The sequence below is a fragment of the Capricornis sumatraensis genome, chromosome 7 (assembly GCF_032405125.1).
Source record: "Capricornis sumatraensis isolate serow.1 chromosome 7, serow.2, whole genome shotgun sequence".
In the NCBI taxonomy this organism is placed as follows: Eukaryota; Metazoa; Chordata; class Mammalia; order Artiodactyla; family Bovidae; genus Capricornis; species Capricornis sumatraensis.
This window is the reverse complement of record NC_091075.1, coordinates 118011499-118033995: the sequence shown is the minus strand read 5'-3', so window position 1 is coordinate 118033995 and position 22497 is coordinate 118011499. Positions and strand designations below refer to the sequence as shown.

The 22497-nt window shown below is 44.0% G+C and overlaps 1 protein-coding gene and 1 non-coding gene across 7 annotated transcripts in view; one reads left to right on the top strand and one right to left on the bottom strand.

The window, feature by feature from the left end:
* Positions 1-22497, top strand: part of ADD1 (adducin 1) — an 88014-nt gene that overhangs the window by 25066 nt on the left and 40451 nt on the right. For all 6 annotated transcript variants that reach the window (XM_068975123.1, XM_068975125.1, XM_068975124.1 and 3 more), the window contains exon 2: positions 20794-21008. In XM_068975123.1, the coding sequence (XP_068831224.1) occupies positions 20814-21008 (195 nt within the window). In that variant the 5' untranslated portion in view covers positions 20794-20813. The remainder of the gene's footprint in view (positions 1-20793; positions 21009-22497) is intronic.
* LOC138082509 (U6 spliceosomal RNA) lies at positions 10122-10225 on the bottom strand. Its single transcript, XR_011145136.1, has one exon. It is a non-coding gene; the product is annotated as a U6 spliceosomal RNA (small nuclear RNA).

The window sequence follows — 22497 nt, the reverse complement described above, 5'->3', positions numbered from 1 at the left end:
CCTAGTCAAAGGCTTTAGCATAGCCAGTGAAGCAGAAGTACATGTTTTTTCTGAAATTCTCTTGCTTATTCTATGATCCGTTGGATGTTGGCAATTTGATTGCTGGTTCCTCTGCCTTTTCTAAATCCAGCTTGAACATCTGGAAGTTCTTGGTTCACCTACTGTTGAAGCCTGTTTTGGAAAATGTTGGGCATTGCTTTGCTAGCGTGTGAGATAAGTGCAGTTGTGCAGTAGTTTGAACATTCTTTGGCATTGCTTTTCTTTGGGATAGGAATGAAAACTGACCTTTTCCAGTCCTGTGGCCACTGCTGAGTTTTCAAATTTGCTGGCATATTGAGTGCATCACTTTAACAGCATCATCTTTTAGAATGAAAGTAGCTCAGCTGGAATTCCGTCACCTCCACTAGCTTTGTTCATAGTGATGCTTCCTAAGGCCCACTTTACTTGGAATTCCAGGATGTTTGGCTCTAGGGGAGTAATCATACCATCGTGGTTATCTGGGTCATGAAGGTCTTTTTTGTACAGTTCTTTATATTCTTGCCACCTGTTCTTATATCTTCTGCTCGGTTAGGTCCACACTGTTCCTGTTCTTTATCGAGCCCATCTTGGTACAAAGTGTTCCCCTGGTGTCTCTAATTTTCTTGAAGAGATCTCTAGTCTTTCCCATTCTGTTGTTTTCCTCTATTTCTTTGCATTGATCACTGAGGAAGGCTTTCTTATATTTCCTTGCTATTCTTTGGAACTCTGCATTCAAATGGGTATATCTTTCCTTTTCTCCTTTGCTTTTAGCTTCTCTTCTTTTCTCAGCTCTTTGTAAGGCCTCCTCAGACAACCATTTTCCCTTTCTGTATTTCTTTTTCTTGGGGATGGTTTTGATCATTGCCTTCTGCACAATGTCACAAACCTCCGTCCATAGTTCTTCAGGAACTCTATCCCTTATATTTGTTTGTCATTTCCATTGTATAATCATTAAGGAATTTGATTTAGGTCACACCTGAATGGTCTAGTGGTTTCCCCCACTTTCTTCAATTTACGTCTGAATTTGGCAATGAGGAGTTTGTGATCTGAGCTAGTCAACTTCCAGGTCTTGTTTTTGCTGCCTGTATAGAGCTTCTCCATCTTTGGCGGCAAAGAGTATAATCAAGCTGATTCCTGGTGATGTCCATGTGTAGAGTGATCTCTTGTGGTGTTGTAGGAATGTGTTTGCTGGGACCAGTGGGTTCTCTTGGCAAAGCTCTGTTAGCCTTTGCCTCGCTTTATTTTGTTCTCCCAAGACCAAACTTGTTACTCCAGGTATCTCTTGACTTCCTGCTTTTACATTCCAGTCCCCTGTGATGGAAAGGGCATCTTTTTTTGGTGTTAGTTCTAGAAGGTCTTGTAGATCGTCATAGAGCCGTTCAACTTCAGCTTCTTCAGCTGGTTGGGGCATAGGCTTGGATTACTGTGATAGTGAATGGTTTGCCCTGGAAATGAACAGAGATCATTCTCTTGTTTTTGATTTTGCACCCGAGTACTACATTTTGGACTCTCTTGTTGACTGTGAGGGCTACTCCATTTCTTTTAAGGTATTCTTGCCCACAGTAGTAGATAGACTGGTCATCTGAGTTAAATTCACTCAATCTGGTCCATTTTAGTTCAGTGAATCCTAAAATGTTGATGTTCACTCAAAACCATGCTGTAGGTTTTCAGAATGTTCTGAACTGTTGTGTGGAAATCATTTTGAGGTGTTGTCACACTTTTGGGCCCTGAGGAGAATTGCCTCCTCTAAGTAAATGAAGCATGATTATTCATTTGAGGCTTTGGATTGAACAGTTGACTAAATGGACCGTTTTTCTCCTTTATTAACCCCAGAAGGTCAGGCTGCAAGGCCAAGGTGCCTAGGTTTTCCTAGACCCGCAGTATAACATACTTGGGAAAGAACAGTCTACTTGATCATTTCAAAACTGGGTCGCATTCTGGTTGAAGTGACAGTATTGCTTGGCTGAGCGTTGGTTCAAGGTGAAAACGTTCTCATCTTAGGCTCATGTTGTTAGTCCTTCCTCATGCGTTTCACTGGGTTGCAGAGTGACTTCTGTATGAGGTCTGTAGAGAATTGTCTATGCTCACGTATGTCTGGTCAGCATATGCTTCCTGACTTGCTTGGCTGGGTCTCTGCAGTCTTTCTGGGCCTCTAGTACCATGAGTCTAGAATTCTCCTTTTCTTAATTCTGGACCTTGGGAGTTATCCTTGCTTGAGTCTCCAAAATCAGTCAGCTAGAGACAGATACAGCTTTAGTTTTGTCTACCAACTTTGGGAATTGACGTAATTCTTAGAAACATAATACCCAGGTAACTTGAAACATAAAACCCAGCTTGACACACAGATTCTTGGTTTGCAGCCTGGAACTTCCTTGTGAGTGGTGGACTGAGATTTGGAGTTTGTTTGGTTAACTGCTTGTATCCCCAGAGTCTCTTGGTCATACGTCAGTTTCGATTGAATGGGGCAAAGTGATGACTTTTCTTACAGTCAGATGCCTCTGGAATTCAGACTTAGATTAGCATTGCCAGTCCAGAATGTGAGACCTGAGTGTGTATTTGCTCCTCAGTGTATGTTTATCGAGGGCCTCCTAGGTGTCAGCCTTGTGCAGACGGTAGTGAGTGAGAGAGGTAAGTCTCCTCTTCTCTGGAGAGGCTGCATTCTAATCGGGGAGACAGTGAATTTCTGAAGGGAGCACTAAGAACTGACACTTAGTGTGTTAGTATGTAGTTAGTTGGTCAGACATTCATGCTAGATATTTTGCACACGTTATGAGGGGGTACGTTTGTTAGCCTCCTTAGTTCAGATGTGGAAGGTGAGATCAAGGAAATTTACAAATTTACCTAAGCTTACAGCGTGTTTGCCTTGGAAACTAACAGATCATTCTGTCGTGTTTGAGACTGCATCCAAGTACCACATTTCAGACTCTTGTTGACTATGAGGGCTACTCCATTTTTTCTAAGGAATTCTTGCCCGCAGTAGTAGATGTAATGGTCATCTGAATTAAATTCACCCATTCCCATCCATTTTAGTTCACTGATTCCAAATCATTCGACATCTAAACCATTCCAACCATTCAGCAACAATCCAAGTCTATGCCGCAACCACTAATGCTGAAGGAGCTGAAGGTGACTGGTTCTGTGAAGATCTACAGGACCTTCTAGAACGGATGCCAGAAAACGGTGTTTTCTTCATCAGAGGGGACTAGAATGCAAAAGTAGAAAATCGAGATACGTGGAGTAATAGGCAAGTTTGGCCTTGGAGTGCAAAATGAAGCAGGGCAAAGGCTAACAGAGCTTTGCCAAGAGAACCCGCTGGTCATAGCAAACACCTTCCTCCAACAACACAAAAGATCACTCTAGACATGGACATCACCAGATGGTCAATACTGAAATCAGCTTGATTATATTCTTTGCAGTCAGAGATGGAGAAGCTCTATACAGTTAGCAAAAACAAGACCGGGAGCTGACTGTGGCTCAGATCATGAACTCCTTATTGCCAAATTCAGACTTAAATTGAAGAAAGTAGGGAAAACCACTAGACTTAAGTATGACCTAGATCAAATCCCTTATTATACAGTGGAGGTGATGAATAGATTCAGGGGGTTAGATCTGATAGAGTGCCTGAAGAACTGTGGATGGAGGTTTGTAACATTGTACAGGAGGTGGTGGCCAAAACCATCCCCAAGAAAAAGAAATGCAAGAAGAGAAAGTGGTTGTCTGAGGAGGCCTTACAGATAGCTGAAAAGAAAAGCAAAAGGCAAAGGAGGAAGGGAAAGATATTCCCAACAGATGGAAGAGTTCCAAAGAACAGCAAGGAGAGAGAAGAAAGCATTCGTAAGTGAACAACGAAAAGAATAGAAAGGGAAAGCCTAGCGATCTCTTCAAGAAAATGGAGATTCTAAGGCAATATCTCATGCAAGGATGGGCACAATAAAGGAGAGAAAGGGCAAGAACCTAACAGAAGCAGAAGAGATTAAGAAAAGGTGGCAAGAATACACACAAGCACTGTTCAGAAAAGGTATTAAAGACCTGGATAACCATATAGTGTGATAACTCACCTAGAGCCAGACATCCTGGAATATGAAGAAAAGTGGGCCTTAGGAAGTGTCACTATGAACAAAGCTAGTGGACGTGATAGAATTCCAGCTGAGCTGTTTCAAATCCTAAAAGATGATGCTGTAAACGTGCTGCACTCAGTGTGCCAGCAAATTTGGACAACTTAGCAGTGGCCACAGGACTGGAAAAGGTCGGTTTTCATTCCAGTTCCAAAGAAAGGTGGTGCCAAAGGATTTTCAGACTACCACACAGTTGTACTCAGGTCACACGCTAGCAGAGTAATGCTCAAAATCCTTCAAGCCAGGCTTCAACAGTATGTGAACTGAGACCTTCCAGATGTTCAAGCTGAATTTAGAAAAGGCAGAGGAACCAGAGATGAGATTGCCAACATCCATTTTGATCATTGAAAAAGCAATGAATTCCAGAAAAATATCTGCTTCATTGACTATGCTAAAGCATTTGACTATGTGGATCACAGGAAACTGTGGAAAATTCTTAAAGAGATGGGAATACCAGACCACCTTACGTGCCTCCTGAGAAACCTGTATGCAGTTCAAGTAGCAGCAGTTAGAACTAGATATGGAACAACAAACTTGTTCAAAATTGGGAAAGGAGTTTACCCTGCTTATTTAAGTTATATGCAGAATACGTCAGGCGGAATGATGGTCTGAATGAACCACAAGCTGGAGTCAAGATTGCTGGAAGAAATATCAATAACCTCAGATAGGCAGATGGTACTGCTCTAATGGCAGAAAGCGAAAGGGAGCTAAAGAGCCTCTTGATGAGGGTAAAAGAGGAGCATGAAAAAGCTGGCTTAAAACTCAACATTCAAAAAACCTAAGATCTGGGACGGAGAGGGAGCTGGGAGAGAGGTTCAAGTGGGAGGGGTCATATATATACCTATGGGTGATTCATGTTGATGTTTGGCAGAAACCATCACAATTCTGTAAAGCAGTTATCCTTCAGTTTAAAAAATAAATAAATTTAAAATCGAAAAGAAAACGAAGATCATGGCATTGAGTCCCATCACTTCATGGCAAATAGAAGGGGAAAAATTGGCATCAGTGATGGATTTTATTTTCTTGGGCTCCAAGGTCACTGCAGATGCTGACTGTAGCCATGAAATTAAGACTCTTGCTCCTTGGAAAAAATGCTATGGCAAATCTAGACAGTGTATTAAAAAGTAGAGTCATCACTCTGCTGATAAAGGTCTGTACAGTCAAAGCTATGATTTTTCCGGTAGGCATGTATGGATGCAAGTTGGATTATGAAGAAAACTGAGCCCCGATAATTGATGCTTCAAATTGTGGTGCTAGAAAAGACTACCCTCCCCCCCCTTTTTTTTCTTCTTTGGAGAATACTTTTCAGAGTCCCTTGGACACAAGGAGATCAAACCAGTCAGTCCTAAAGCAAATCAACCCTGAATATTCATTGTTAGGACTGATGCTGAAGCTTCAGTCCTTTGGCCACCTGATGGGAAGAGCCGAGTCACATAAAGACCCTGATGCTGGGAAAGATTGAGGGCAGGAGAAGGGACAACAGAGAATGAGATGGTTGGATGGCATCAACGACTGAATGGACGTGAGTTTGAGCAAACTTGGGGAGATAGCGAAGACGGGGAAGCCTGGCGTGCTAGTGTCAGTCCATGCGGTTGCAAAGAGTCGCACACAGCTTAGCCACTGAACAACTGCCGAGCAGTACATGGCTGAGCTGGAGTTTGCACTCAAGCAGTGTAAGTCCAGAGTCTGTACTCTGAAAGTACAGATGAATGCCTTGAGAGGGAAGGAAACCCTGGGTGAGGTGAGAGAGCTGGGAAGAGGGGCTGCTCTAAATCTCGCAGTGAGGGAAACTTTTCTCAAAACTTGGATGTGAAATTTGACCTGAAACCTGACTGATAAGGAGTAAGGTGCTCAAAGTAGCTAAAGTAAATTTGTTCTGGGCAGAGAAGGGTCTAAAGGTTCCGAGGCAGGAAGGAGCTGGGTGTTTTTGCAGAAAAAGGAAGCCAGTTTATCTGGGACAAGGAGGCAAAAAGATTGCTGGGCCCTAGCTGGAAAGGTCCCTGCTGGCTGGTATCAGCTGTTCAGATTTACTGAGGGACTGTGGGAAGTCACTGATAGGAATCAGGGAGGAGGAGGGCCTGACTTGATTGTGTGTTTATGGAGAATGTGTTACAGGAGTTTGAGTCTAGGCAGGGCGGCTAGGCTGGGGGTCGATTAAGAGTTCTGTTCTGGACATGGCTATGAAGGCCCCTCCTAGTGTTAATAATATCTTTTTTTGCTTATTTACCAAGACGTAACTGAAATATCTCAGTCCTTAAAGAAAATGATGATAAGCAGATTTACTTTCATCCCCTTTTCCCACTCCCAAACAAAGCTGCTCCTCGCTCCTGGCCTGGCTGTAGCTGTTACTGGAGTGCCTGTCGCTCTCACCACCGCTGATGCCACCTCGGGAGCCCTTTCTTAATGCTGCCACTGACCGTCCCACCCCCAGCCTCCCAGTCCCCTGCCCATGGCACTGGGTAAGTTGTTTATGCAGCTCTCTTACTGCCTGGCCCCTCTGCGAGTGCATGTTTCCTGAAGGCAGAAATCTGTTCTGTGCATTGAGTCTCCAAGCATCCAGATTGAAGCTAACACAGTGCCTGGCCTGTGTTAGCTTCATGGTAGGAGCAAAAAACTAAGATCATGCCATGTGGTCCATCGCTTCATGCAAATAGTTGGGGAAAAAGTGGGAGCGGTGACAGATTTTATTTTCCTGGGCTCCAAAACCACTGCAGCCATGAAATTAAAAGACGCTTGCTCTGTGGGAAAAAAGATAGGAGAGACCTAGACAGCATAGTAAAAAGCAGAGGCATTCATCACTGTGCAAACAAAGGTCCGTATAGTCAGTAGTCATGTATCAGTGTGAGAGTTGGACAGTAAAGAAGGCTGAGTGCCAAAGAATTGATGCTTTTGAACTGTGGTTGGAGAAGACTCTTGAGAGTCCCTTGGACTGCAAGGAGATCCAGCCAGTCCATCCTAAAGGAAATTAGTCCTGAATATTCATTGGAACGACTCATGCTGAAGCTGAAGCTCCAATACTTTGGCCACTTGATGTGAAGAGTTGACTTACTGGAAAGGACCCTGATGTTGGGAAAGATTGAGGGCAGGAGCAGAAGGGGGCGACAGAGGATGAGATGGTTAGATAGCATTGCCAGCTCAGTGGACATGAGTTTGAGCAAACTCCAGAAGATGGAGAAGGACGGAGGAGCCTGGCGTGCTGCAGTCCATGGGGTTGCAGAGTTGGACACGGCCTAGTGACTGAACAGCAGCAAAAGGAGCTCGGTAGGCGTTCCCTGAGGACGTCCTTCGCCTTCTACTTTCAGTCGCATTTGAAAAGTTATTTCTGGGGTCTGTAGCTTCTGTGGCCCAAATGTGGACGGAGCCTGTCAGAGTTGGAAATCTCCCCTCTACCTCAGTAGTGCTGTGTTTGTTGAAACGGCACATTTTGATTAAATAAAGACTAATAAAATATATGCAGTTTGAGGCATAATTTTCCTTTGTTTCAATTGGTTTTGGCTATTTTTCCATATTATGAGAAAATGAAAATTAGGCCATTTCATTCAGTTTAAGACCTTCATGATTTTCCCCCTCAAATATCATTTGGAATTACTAAAGCCTTCAGAAGTATTTTGGATATTAACATAGGGAATTCCTATGGTGGTAATAACAATGAGAAACTATACATACAAGAAAATGTCTTGTCATATGTTTTTGAAACCAGTTGTAGTTGTCATAGATGTCTGAAATTTTCAGTTATTTCTCACCAACAGTAAAAATAAAGCAAGCAAGAAGGAATTTGGTGTTGTGGAATGTCCATAAAACCTGACCAGGACACTTTGGACCCAGCCTTGTCCAGTAATCATAGCCGCCCTTTTATGTGTGTCCACTGGCAGACACTGCTAAATACTCTCTAAGTAGCATTTCTGATTTGTATAAACCTTGAGGTTTCCATGGCAGCATCCATTTATAGGTGATGAAACTGATGTCCAGAGAGAAGCTAAGCGACTTCAGAAGTTCAGGGTCTAGCGGCAAGCAGCACAGTGGACCTCCAGCTTGCCCTCAGCCTGACTCAGACACACCGAGTCGCTGCTCTCTGCCCGTGATTCCCAGTGTGCCCAGGGCCATCTGCTGCTGCTTCTGAGCCTCAGTTTCCTAGTTCTGAAATGAAGGGGTTAGGTTTAAGCTACCATGGAGATCTTGACAGCGTTGCGTCAGAAAGGCTCTTGGTCCTCAGGCCTGCTGCGCTGCCTGCAGGTCTTCAGGCTCTCACACTGTTACCAAGCACCTCCTGTGCGCCAGCCCGCAGTGTGAGATGCTTAGACTGTGGACGTGTGGAAGACCTGGTCGGCTTTTGGAACAGATAAGACGACTGTATTTCCCTCATAACTTCGGACTTCAAGGCCAGTGTGCTGAGTGCCCTGTTCTTCAGCAGTAAATCTTGCCTGTCATTCCCTAACTTGGGAAGGGAGGTACTTCATATTCCCTTGATTCCTTATGGGATGAAACGCCCTGTTGTGCTTAGAGGCCAAGAACTCCATTGCTTTTGGTAAGTTGGAAATATGCAGTGGCTGCACAGTGGAGCCAGTACTGATTTAAAGAAATATTCAGTCATGAATACTTCTGATGTGAACAGAATCATTTTGGAAGACTGACTGTGAGGGGCTCATTAACAGAATACTTTCTTAACTCACTTGAAAGTTTGGTTAATATTTCTACCTTGAGATAAGACAATCTCTTTAGAACCTACATTTTATCACCTGAAAGTCAGGATAGGGCCACCCTGCTAAAATACTTAACAGTATATATCAGTTCAGTTCAGCCGCTCAGTTGTGTCTGACACTTCGCGACCCTGTGGACTGTAGCACGCCAGGCTTCCCTGTCCATCACCAACTCCTGGAGTTCAATCAAACTCAGGTTCATCGAGTCGGTGATGCCATCCAACCATCTCATCCTCTGTTGTCCGCTTCTCCCACCTTCAGTCTTCCCCAGCATCAGGGTCTTTTCCAATGAGTCAGTTCTTCACATCAGGTGACCAAAGTATTGGAGTTTCAGCTTCAGCATCAGTCCTTCCAATGAACACCCAGGACTGATCTCCTTTAGGATGGACTGGTTGGATCTCCTTGCAGTCCAAAGGACTCTCAAGAGTCTTCTTCAACACCACAGTTCAAAAGCATGAATTCTTCGGCGCTCAGCTTTCTTTATAGTCCAACTCTCAGATCCATACATGAGCATTGGAAATGTTGTCTAGTTTGGTCATAGCTTTTCTTCCAAAGAGCAAGCATCTTTTATTTTCATGGCCGCAGTCCCCATCTGCAGTGATTTTGGAGCCCAAGAAAATAAACTCTCTACTATTTGCGTTGTGTCCCCATCTATTTGCCATAAAGTAATGGGACCAGATGCCATGATCTTAGTTTTCTGAATGTTGAGTTTTAAGCCAACTTTTTCAGTCTCTTTCACTTTCATCAACAGGCTTATTAGTTCCTCTTCGCTTTCTGCCATAAGGGTGGTGCCATTGGCGTATCTGAGGTTATTGATATTTCTCCAGATGCCCTGACCTAGTCATGATCATTCAGAGGTGACACTGAAAGATGAACTGCCCAGGTCAGTAGGTGCCCAACAGACTATATATCAAAGTATAAAACTTCAGGACAGATGCTTGATGTCATTACCCTGCTGGAAGCACAAGATAACTGTGTATGCTGTTGATTTATACCTTCAGGGATGCTTAGGATTTTATTTATGTGCTTTATGGTGTTTTATTTTTAAACTTTGTATGAATTTAACTTTAAAAATGTATATTTGTACAACAAGGACTCTGCTGGCCTTCTCTATCCTTCATCTGCCCGGATCCCTCCATTCCTTAAAAGTACACACCACCATCTTAAATTTCTAGTCATTTCTTCCCATATTTCTTTTTGCAAATACAAGCAAATATGAGTGTTTTTCTTATCCTTCCTCCCGCCACAAGAGGAACTCTAGATATGCTGTTCTGTTATCTTGCTTTTTTTTGAAAATGTGGAACACTTCATGAATTTGTGTGCCATCCTTGCACAGAGGCCATGCTAATCTCTGGATCGGTCCAGTTTCAGTATATGTGCTGCTGAAGTGAGCACTGTACCTTGCTTTTTTTCACTTAATAGTATATCCTTATTTTTGTGAAATTGAGACCACTAAGTATTTGTGTGCTTATAATTATTTCATAGTATAAAGGGTTTTCAGTCTCCATCAGCTGATGTAAATATTAATACTTTTCAGAGAGTAAACCTGTGGCAGATTTTTACTGCGACTGATTCTTGTGATTTTAAGTACTTCCTGCCTCACTCTAAAGTGGGAAAGCTGACACCGTTTTCAGAAGTCCCAGAGTTGACGAAGCGCTCACATTCCAGTGTCTGTGTGGACAGAGTATGTGTATCTTAGCATTCTCAACAGTTTTGTTGTTCTTGGTTTATAAGTCTCGGCTGAGTTATTCCATCAAAGCTTTCTTTTATCATTTGTCTTCCACAGAACCAATTACTTCACAAATTGAAACAGTTAGTTACTGACCATTAAATTCTGAAAAAGCTGCTTGCTTGTTTTTGTGGTGTTTTAATCTTCCTTACTTACAGCCCTTGCCAAGCTTTGCTACCTTCCTCCTCCTTCCTGGAAAGATAAAGTTCCATACCCTCATGGAATTAAATTGAGAAAATGTTTTGTTTCAGTTAAACTGTAAATTTTGAAAGTCATTGCTTCAGGAAAGATATAGCTAAAAAATGACAATAGTAAAGGAATTGAAGGACGGTTAACACTATCATGAAGGAACTAAAATAGAGAAAGTGGTTGACATGGTCAGAGGATAAAATTGAATTCTTTTTTTTCCTGCATGTGTTCTGGGCATGAACATCTCAGAATATGTGCATTGGTATAGTAACTGTGGTGGAGACCCTCCTGTGGAGGGGTAGTTATTTGCTGATTTGTGAGATACCTGGGAGGTAGTGAAGGACAGGGGAGCCTGGCATGCTGCAGCCCATGGGGTCTCATAGAGTTGTACATGACTTAGCGACTTAACAACAGCAACACATGAAGTTATTTCTCCTGGATTCCTCTCATGAAATCTGAATTGTAGTTTCCTTTGTGAAGTTACTTCTTGAAAGCACTTAAGAGTATCCTGGCTAATATTTGCTCAGGTGCTATTGGAAGTAATGGGTGTTACTTCAAATAGTGTTTTTTTGTTTGCTTGGATGAATTTTGTGAGTTTAGTAATTTAGTGAATTTAGCAGAATTTTGTGAAATTAGTAATGGAAAGTTGCTGGGGTCCAGCCTCAGCAGAGTCCAGGGATACCCTCAGGATGGATGGCATTGGTGAAAGGAAATGAAAGAATGACATGGGGTGACCAAGCTTTGGTGAGCGAGGCCCGTAACTTTATTTTCAAAAGGAGCTTTTATACCCTGAGTTGTACATAGAGGGTAATGAAAGATGCAAGGTCATGGAGAGTCAGCCCAAACATGCCAGCAGTTTTGCCCTTATCGAAACCAGGATTTTTCTGCACGCCTTTCCCATAAACAAGGGTCTTATGTTGTGTACATTATCTTCTGGCCAGGAGGCCTGTTAACATTTTATGACTTTCCTTGATATGTATTGATCAACCAAAAAACTTCTTTTCCCTTGAAGTGTTTTTTCTTTATACCTCTAATCTGTGTCAGCCTCAGAAAGTACCAAACAGAGTTACATTCTCATGGAGCAAAGGTGCAGTGGGTTACATCAAAGAAAGAACTTATTAGCTCAGAGGTCTGATGTGGTTAATTCCAAGGCTACTACTTGTTTTTCTTACATTCCAACTATGTTAACTAATGCACTCCCAGGTGCGCAGTGGATAGGGATGTGGGAACTTGGCAGCAAGCATTGGCTCAACAATGAAATCCTACACCAGCACTACTCTAATAGTTTTTAACTCTTCCAAAGGCTGTATATTTTTAGAATGTTTTAGGCTTCCCGTGCCTCTCACGGTTGGGAGGCTGTAAACAATCACATGCGTAGCTTCAAGAGTCTGGATAAACCTGTCAGGCATGCTAGAAAGCCATCAGAGGGGTTTGAATTCAAACACTCCTATCATGTCCAGGAGACTTATTAACTAAAGCCCTAAGTTAACTTTTTCCAGAAAAAGGTGATCGGGGATAGCCCCCTGTTAATGTCAGAAGAGTTGGTGAAAGATATAAAATAGTAAGACAGACAGATTCTGGTTTTTGGGATAGATGCTCGAGCAGGTCCAGGGGGTCCCTCAAGTCCTGATCCATCTTGCTCATCAGGTCTCTTCCGCATGACCTTGTCATGGGTGGGATCTCCCGTGCTGGCTTCCAGCAGAAAGTGATTTTATATTCCTCTCCACCGTTCACCCACTTAGATTGTTTTGAGGCCTATTGTGGGGCCATTGGTGGGGTGGTTAGACTCCAGTGTGCTGCCTGCTCTTGGCCATTGTCCACCTTGTGACCTCCTGTGTGGTGGCTGTAGGTGAGCGTGGCGTTTGGAACCGGTGGTCTCGGGTTTAGGTTCTGAGTGGCCGCTTACTTATCTCGAGGCCTCAGGGACTCCTGCAGGGCTGTCGGAGTGAGCTAGTCTCCGTGGAAGCACGCCCTCTGCAGTGGCCCGTGATGCTGTCCTCACCCAGTTCACGCATCGGTCACTCTTCTCATCCCTTGCATTTTCCTCAGCTGGATTTGGGGAATATTTGGTATGGAGTTTGTGAGTCATGGAGATGATGACGAGCCTCTATCCTGTTTTACTGTTTTTTCTCTTAGGTGCTTTCAGATACATTTTCTCATTTAACCATTAAGTTAAGAAGGTATTTTTTCTTAATAGGTGAGGACTTCCTAAGTGTTGAAATTATACGGTGGAACTAGTGGGACTAACCACTGATACCTAGCCCAGGGGTCTGTGCTCTGCCCATTACTGTCCATAGAGGGGAGAATCCTTTCCTCTGCACAGAAGGGCTGTTTAGGAGAAGCAATGAGAATGCAGTCTTTAAAGCACAGTCTTAATTTAAGAGTCTTGCTTTTCCACCATGGCTGTGTGACCTTCAGTAAGTAATTGGAATCTCTGTAATACACCAAAAAAATTGATTAAATGCTACAGCAAAGGAAAACAGCAGCTGTATAACTGTAAAAATGTTGCAAAGTGTGGGAGATTCAAGCTGGGAACCTGTTAAATCATTCATCCTAAAGCAGAGGAGCAAGAGGGCCCACCCCGATAGTTCCTCAGTGGAAGGGGTGTGAGAGTAGGTAGCTCGGCTAGGCAGCACTGCTTTGATTCAATTTTACCCTTTCATTTTTTTCAAATTTGAGCTTGTGGATCCGTGAGGGTGAGAGGTTAATGTGTGGTAGTGTTAAAAGCAGGTGCCCTGGTGCCAGGCAGCCCGAGTTAAGATCCCAGTAACCCTGCTATCAGCTCTTCACTGCTTCGTGCCTCTCAGTTTCCTTATCTGTAGGGAAAATGAGTTAATACATGTAAAAAGTGAATTTTAGATCAGTAATTACCAGTTAGTAAGCAGAGCTTATCTTGAACTTTTGAGCAGTTCCGTCTCCAGGGGAACATCTGGAGACCCAGGAATAGAAGGGATCTGATCAGAGTACTTAAAGGCTTTCAGTGAGCCGCGGGCCCCCAGGCAGGGCACAGAGCTCCCTGAAGCCGTGAAGAGGAGTCTTAACCAGAAGGCAGGTGTCTGTCCTCTGCGGGGCGTGGGCCAGCAGCCAGGTAGGCCGTGGGGGTGCGGCTCACTGTGCTGGCGCTCTGTCGCTCTTGGGAGGGGGCTCCAGTGCCGGGCTCCTTTGTCAGGGGATGCTAGAGCTTCCCCTTTCGGTGCCTGGCTGAGCACCCCTTCCATAGTGGAAGGTTTCTGAGGATTTGGAATGAATTTCTGACGGGGACTTGTTGGTCCCTTCTGCTTCCCCACCGAGGCGCCGGGCAGGGTGTGGACTTTCTGTGCTGCCCTGGGCTCAGCCTTCAGTGTTAGCTCCGCCAAACTAGTTTAAAGTCTTGTCACTCTTTCCAGCGAAGGCGCCACTTTGTTTTGTTTCATGCGTTTTTTTCTGGCTTTATTGAGGTGTTTTTGCCTGTAATATGTTTAAAGTATACAGCGTGATGATTCGATGTGTGTCTGCGTTGTGAAATGATCCCCACGATCCAGTTATTTAACATGCACATCACCTCATCTAGCTGCCCACCCCCTCCCTTTTTTTTTGGTGAGACCAGCTTCTGTTTAATTGAGTGTGTCCTGTTTCATTCTGGGTGCAAACCTTACAGAGCCCTCCCAGAGATGTTCATTGACCAGGTGACTGCCTCCTGCCCCAAGCCAACCTGGAAGTACCAGTTAGCTCTAAAAGCATCTCTCCTGTGAAGCTTTCCTGGCGGCCCTCTCTCTCAGTGTCCCAGGGCTGCCATGAATAGCCCCACAGCCTGGGCGACTGGAACCAGGAGATTATCGTCTCAGTTCTGGAGACCAGACGTGCCCGGTCAGGGTGTCAGCAGGGCAGGTTCCTTCTGAGACGGTGAGGGGCCTCTGTACATGGCCTTCCCCCTGTAGTCGAGTCTGTGTCCCGAGGTCCCGCCTGCATAAGGACGCCAATCAGATTGAGGCGGGGGCTGGATGGGCCCCTGGCTGAGGGACCGGAGTTCCTCCCCTGTGGACAGACAGACATTCCAAAGTAGTGAGAGGGAGGAGAGCGGAGGCCTGTCCAGAGAAGAGAGAAAGCACATATCGCTCTTTTTCGAAGTCGGGGGCCCTCCCTGACTGCACATGCCCAGAAAGGCTCCTTGGAAGTCAAAAAGGGAGGAGGCCTCCCCTCTACAGTAAGCGATGTCAGCCTACCCACAGGCCTCTTTGCTAAAATCTGCCTTGACTGAGTTGGAGAAGGAAATGGCAACCCACAAGAACCTCCAGTGTTCTTGCCTGGAGAATCCCAGGGACTGGGGAGCCTGGTGGGCTGCTGTCTATGGGGTCATGACTAAAGCGACTTAGTAGCAGCAGCGGCAGCCGTGACTGAGAGATGGTGTCGCGCATGGGAGGACCCAAAGATAAACCAGGTATGGACTCAGAACCAGGCAAAGCAAGATGATTGGTCAAAGGAAACCCGGAAGAAGTGCCCCGTAAAAGTGATTCAGCTCTCCTGAGGGCCTGACTGTCTCTGAACCCGCCTGTGTGTCTATCCATGTGCACTCTTTTTTCTCCTAATAAACACTTTACTTGTCTCCCTATCCTGTCTCTGTGTGGAAATTCATTCCTACACAGCTGACGGGCTGGGGCCTCATCACTGGCCACTGGTCCCTGGCGGTCTAGAGGCGGGGCTGCAGTGCTGTCGTTGCCATGGTCTAACCCCAGTCTCTGGCTGGGGACCAGAACACTGCTTCAGGCTGCTGCTGGCCGAGGGCGCCCGAGATCAGTGTTGAGACCAGTACTGAGTCCAGGCCGCACCCTGTTCCAGTATGACGTCGTCTTAACTAATTCTGTGTCCAGATAAGGTTACACTCTGAGGAGCGGGAATGAAGGCTTCAGCATGAATTCAGGGGCATACGATTCAACTCGTCACACCATCGCTCTGCTTTCCTACCTCCCAGGACATCTCTGCCCTGCTGACGCGTGAGCAGGTTTCTCGTGGCGTGAAGGGTGCTTGGTCACGTTTACTTGTCTGTAATCTCCGCTCACTGTGTACCCTTCTGCCTCTGGTGCCTTGCCCGTGCTGTGGATGTATGAAGCGTCAGGAGGTAGTGGCCGTGCAGGAGGAAACTGCAGAGATAGACACCGCTTTCCTCACTTTCCTGTTGACAGTTCCAGAGGCTGTCTGCAGCTGCGGGTGAGGGGCCATGGACACCAGCAGGGGCCGCCGCCGTTCTTACCACGTGAGCGTGTTCGCTGCCTCCAGGCTTACTTCCTCGGCTTTCTGCTTTCTGAGCTCGTAGGAACTAGTCAGCAACTGAAAAGGCCTCTGGGTCTTCTAGCGTTCGATTTACCTAGAGAATTTTGTTCATGGCCTCCTTCTTGTTTCAGCTTTGCTTTCAGTATTATGTTTTTAGGAATTCAAAAGTACATCATGTGAATGGTTGGAATCGTTCTCAAAATGTCTGTGCCAGAAGGGAGACGCCAAGAAATAATTGAATCTACCCCCAGAGCTTTAGAATTAGCTCATTAGATGTTTTAGAGATGCAGAAATGTGTTTGGTTTCTGATCTGAGGTTTAGTTACACATTAGTGCGGGTGAATCATGCTGGAGCTGGGACACCTTTGCTAGGAAAGAATATTCCAGGGCACACTTTCTGTTATTTCCCGAATAACATTCTTGGCAGAGTGGTTAGATGGGATGTTAGTAGGAAAGGAAAGTTAATCTTAAAATGTCCTTTCATCCCAGTATCAGTCATATCTGTCTGAAAGAGCATGCTGAAATGTGCTCATCTGAAGGCAGATGGAGAGCAGCTTATGTAAGATCTGGAGGCACTTTATTCTAGGAGCATTTCAGACTCACGGAGTAGAAGAGTGTAGTGAACTCGGTTCATCCTTCGTCCGGTCTCAGCAGGTATTAGCTCACGGCCAGTGTTGTTTATTTTGTGTAACCCTTGCTCTCCCTCTGTCCCGTGCACTGTTTAGGCAAATTCCATATGTCATTATTTTGTCTGTAAACATTTCTGTATGTGTCTAATATAACCGTAATGTGAGACCTAAAATTAACAGTAATTACTTAAAGCTGTCCAATTCCTGTTATTGTTCAAATTTCTGATTGTCCTGAATGTCATTTTTAGATTTTTATTTTACACTTTATTTGAAGCAGGATCTGGCGAAGGTCCTCCTGAGACCTTGTCAAGTTTTAAGTAGAGGGGTGAATAACATGTTCTGATTTACATTTGGAAACTCTGTACTCACTGTGAAAAAATGGGTTAGTGGGGGCAATGTTAAAGAAACAGGCAGTAGAGAAGTTAATGAGGAGGCTACCGTGTGTCCAGGAGGTGAGTGCTAATTATCTAGGTTAGAGCGATGTGGTAGAGATGGAGAGAAGGGGCTGAGGACGAAGTGTCCTGTGGGCAGGCCGCGCTGGTCTCCATGGTTCTTCCAGACTTTTGGATTCTGTTGGATGTGTATGTTTGCTTATTTGAAAGTATTATTCTCAGATTTCATTGATTGGGGTATCAACATTTTAAGATTGGTGAAATCTTAAAATATTTACCCAGGTTAAATCATAGCAACTTTGTAATAATTGCGATAGGGGAACATTCTCCTTAGAGGAGGATTAATCCCCACTTCTCTTGAATCAGTTTATTCAGCTTATTTGCCATTGTGTCATCTTGTCTATGTGTGACTACAGTGATAGTATTGACAACTTTTATGTAGTAGGATAGCAGATTATAGTTTTTTACTTAAACATGTTATATAATCTCAGGTACATTATGCTAAAGAATATTCATAGTTTCATAGTACTGTATTGAACAGATTACAACCATTCATGTATTGTTGGACGCTGATCTTTTTAAACTATTTAAAAATTATTCTAATGTTGCAGGAAGTTTTAAAAATCTGTATATTTTCCTTTTCTTTTAAAAAATTTTGGGTGAAGTAATGACTTCTTCATAGAGATTTTCCTAGAAAAATTTGCTGTCTTAACACATGCTTAAAAACTACAACAATGAAACTTGAAGCTATAATTGATCAAAAAAAAAATACAGGTTTTGTACTTAAAAAGTGGAATTATGTTTATTCTTGTTTCTTGGGCTCAGAATATGTATATTTTGACTTGTTTATAGACTTCCTTATTGAAGAAATGGAACACATGTATATTTAGTCTTCAGTTTTTTATCTTATCCCATTCACATGGCAATTTGTAATAAATTGAGAGCAATCTCTGCTTTATCTTTAACATGTTGGTTTTACAAAGATTGCTTTCTTTTAGTCAGCTCTGCAACCAGGAAGCAGCTGTAGTTGCCACTAAAATGTTCCCCTCTATCTTATTTACTGATGAAAATGATTTAAAATTGGGACTCATTTGGTAATAGAGAACTCTTAATACTGTGTAATCTTTGTATTTTTTTTCCCCGAAACATTCAAGTGGAACATTTTTATCATTGGCTTAGAATGGTCAGCTTCATTTATATCTAATGAAGAAATGTCAGACAGCCATGAATAATATTTTGTTTTTTGGGTCCTTCTTACAGAACAAACTAGGTTAAACAGATGAAACAAACATTTTAAAGGATATGTTCAGAGAAGGGTAAGCTTTTAGGCCATTGGTTCCCTTATTACGTTTTATTGTCTTTTAGTCACTGTTTTTATACTTTGGAGTCCTTGAAATAGTATTGCTTTAAGTATGCTGTCATATCTTTAGATTTCAGAAAAGCAGTATCAAAATTGATCTTTCTCTTTAAAAAAAGATGTTTTCTTCTGCTGGTTTTCTTTAAAGACTTACTATTCAAATTGTGGTCTAAGTCGGGCACAGCTGAGCGACTAACACACACATTCAAATTGTGGTCCAAGTTCATTGGCATTGGTGTTACTGGGAGCTCCCAAGACATGCAGGGTCTCAGGCTCTGTCTGATGCTGTGAATTTGTATCCTAATGTGATGCTTGGGCAGTTCACATGCACATCAAAAAGCTGACAGTGCCAGCCCCAGATTCCCCAGGTTGGGTCCTCCTGTTCAAGGCATCTGTGCCCTGAGTTGCACCCCTTGCCGTCCCTTCGGGGACATTGTTTTCCCCCCTGTGGTCGTCGTCATCAATTACAGCGCAGCTTAGAGGTTAAAACCACGGGCTTTACAGCCAGGGGTCCGGCATTACAACCCCAGCCCCGCGGGCCTCCTGCTGAGTGACCTGTGAGTGAGGAAGACAGTCGTGTATCGACAGACGGGAGGCGAGAGGATCACAGACGGGTGAAGAGCAGCGTCTCCCTTGCAGCTCCGGCTGCTTTCATTCTCCTTCCCCTGATCACGAACGCTATTTGAGATATCTGTTGCAGCATAACAAACCGTTCCAGGACTTTGCAGCTTGAAATCGCTGCCTTATTAGTCATATTTCATGATTTTGAGGGTCAGGGATTTAGGCTCAGCTGGGCAGTTCTGTTCGTTGTGGCATCTACTGAGGTTGCTTGATGACTTTGAAGTTTTTGAAGTAGGTAAGTTGTATATTCTGGATGTAAATATTTTCTCAAGATACGTGATTTGGAAATTTCCCCCCATTCTATGGGTTGTCTTTTCACTTTATATGTCCTTTGAAGCACAAGTAGGTTAATTTTTAGGAAGGCCAGTTTATCTTTTTTTTTTCTTTCTTTTGTTGCTATTTCGGTGTCATATAAGACTGCCTAAGCCAGGGTCTCAAAGATTCATTCACTTTCTTGTAAGAATTCTGTAGTTTTGCTGTTACATTTAGATCTGTGTTCCATTTGGAATGATTTTTTCTATACAGTGTAAGAAAGGGGCACTCTTCACTTTTTTAGCTGCTGGTTTAATCACCTCTTTTAAATCCCTACTTTGCTTAGCCTCTGTGGCTTGAGGAACTGTTGCTCGCTCATTCTCCATTAAAACTCTGCCTGTGGGTTCTGAGATTATTTCCTTCTTTTGAATTTATACAGAAACTTTAATTTATATACCTGCTCTATGCTGAAAACTGCCCTGGATGCTGGTTCTGCTGCCTCTTCTTTTCCAGTCAGGATCTGTTTGCTTTTGGCTGGGCTAGGGCTCCGCTGCTGCACGGGCTGTCTCTAGTGGTGGCGCGCAGGGCCTGCTCTCTTGTTGGGGAGCGTGGGCTCTAGGGCGTGTGGGCTTCAGTAGTCGCACTTTGTAGGCTCCAGACCACAGGCTCAGTAGTGGTGGTGCTCGGGCCTAGCTGTTCCACGGCATGTGGGATCTTCCTGGAACAGGGACTGAACCAGTATCTCCTGCATTGGCAGGCAGATTCTCTACCGCTGAGCCAGTGGGTTATAGAAGCAGAATAGAAATTGAACTGTCTGTGTGATTAGTAAAGGTGCTGTTTAGAGATTTAGTAGTTAAAAGATGAATATTAAATTATGCATTCAAACAGCATTTCAAATAAAAGGTTGGGATAAAAAGTGTAAAGTAAGTAGCTATATTAGCAAACTGTTAAATTTGAGCCATTTGGGCATCTTTTCAGGTTACTTACCAACTCAAGGACATATTGACATTTTCAGAGCCTGATGTTACTGTTCTTTGAACTGAGAAGGTGGTGTTGGTGAGCATTTCCCATTTGTGTGAATACAGATGTATAAGCAGCTTCTCTCTGACCTGTGTGGAGAATCCTTTGCAGAGTTGCTACCAGTACTTTTGGGGGAAAATGTCAGGAATCAAGTGTCTCTGGAAATGAACTGTGCTGCTGTTAGAAGATCTTGTCTGTTTGGGACAATGTGGTGACTTTATCTTGGGGTCAAATTTTAATATCTGAAGAGTTTGTCAGAGGATATAGTGGCTTTGTTCAGTTGTTCTGTTGTCTGCTGAAGAACAGTGGTAAGGACAGAACTGCCCTTGGTTGGTGGGAGGGTGGGAGGTGGTGGCCCGCCACGTGCCTGAGAAGCCACGAGCAAGCACCACTGTCATGACTGTGCCTGGTGGGTCAGTTAGGGCGTCCTCGTGCTGGAGACTGTGTTTATCAGGCTGATGCGCTCATCGTGAAATACTGCCGGGCATGTGTGCAAAAACAGCCCTTTCCTTTGCTTTGATTCTGCAGGAGCCGGGAAGGACTGTGCGATGAACGGTGACGCCCGGGCTGCAGTGGTGACCTCACCACCCCCGACCACAGCCCCGCACAAAGAGCGGTATTTTGACAGAGTGGATGAGAACAATCCAGAGTACTTGCGAGAGAGGAACATGGCCCCGGACCTTCGCCAGGACTTCAACATGATGGAGCAGAAAAAGAGGGTGTCCATGATTCTGCAGAGTCCCGTAAGAGCAGCGCTCCCTTTGACCCGGGGTCCTCTGTCTGCTTCCACCTCTCCAGTTCATCTGCTCTGTTGTGTTTTTTTTTTTTAATTTATTTTTACTTTATTTTGCTTTACAATACTGTATTGTTTTTGCCATACATTGACATGAATCAGCCATGGGTGTACATGAGTTCCCAATCCTGAACCCCCCTCCCACCGCCCTCCGCATATCATCTCTCTGGATCATCCCCGTGCACCAGCCCCAAGCCTCCTGTATCCTGTATCAAACCTAGACTGGCGATTCGTTTCTTACATGATAGTATACATGTTTCAATGCCATTCTCCCAAATCATCCCACCCTCTCCCTCTCCCTCTCCCTCAGAGTCCAAAAGTCTGTTCTATATATCTGTGTCTCTTTTGCTGTCTCACATACAGGGTTATCATTACCGTCTTTCTAAATTCCATATATATGTGTTAGTATACTGTATTGGTGTTTTTCTTTCTGGCTTACTTCACTCTGTATAATCAGCTCCAGTTTCATCCACCTCATTAGAACTGATTCAAATGTATTCTTTTTAATGGCTGAGTAATACTCCATTGTGTATATGTACCACAGCTTTCTTATCCATTCATCTGCTGATGGACATCTAGGTTGCTTCCATGTCCTGACTATTATAAACAGTGCTGTGATGAACACTGGGGTACACGTCTCTTTCAATTCTGGTTTCCTCGGTGTGTATGCCCAGCAGTGGGATTGCTGGGTCATAAGGCAGTTCTGTTTGCAATTTTTTAAGGAATCTCCACACTGTTCTCCATAGTGGCTGTACTAGTTTGCATTCCCACCAACAGTGTAGGAGGGTTCCCTTTTCTCCACACTCTCTCCAGCATTTATTGCTTGTAGACTTTTGGATCGCAACCGTTCTGGTGTGAAATGGTACCTCATTCCTCTGGTGAAGTGAAGTCGCTCAGTTGTGTCTGACTCTTTGCGACCCCATGGACTGCAGCCTCCCAGGCTCTTCTGTCCATGGGATTTTCCAGGCAAGAGTACCGGAGTGGGTTGCCATTTCCTTCTCCATCTGTTGTGTTTTTTAAAGTCCATTTACCTTAACACAGGAATTAGTGCCTTATGTATGTATGTGTATGGCTGTTGAGTTAAGTTTAGTTCAAGTCATCAGACAAAACAAATGAAAAAGTTTCAATATCATAAAAGATAAGAGATATTTATTTCTCCTTTTTATACTCTCTTTGCTTTTCCAGAAAGTCTGTATATATATTTAAAAAAAAAATGAAGTCACTCAATCGAGTCCAACTCTTTGCAACCCCATGAACTGTAGCCTACCAGGCTTCTCTGTCCATGGGATTTTCCAGGCAATAGTACTGGAGTGGATTGCCATTTCCTTCTCCAGAGGATCTTCCCGACCCAGGGAGTGAACCTGGGTCTCCCGCATTGTAGACAGACGCTTTACCATATATATATATGTATATATTTTGGACCATTTAAAAAATATATA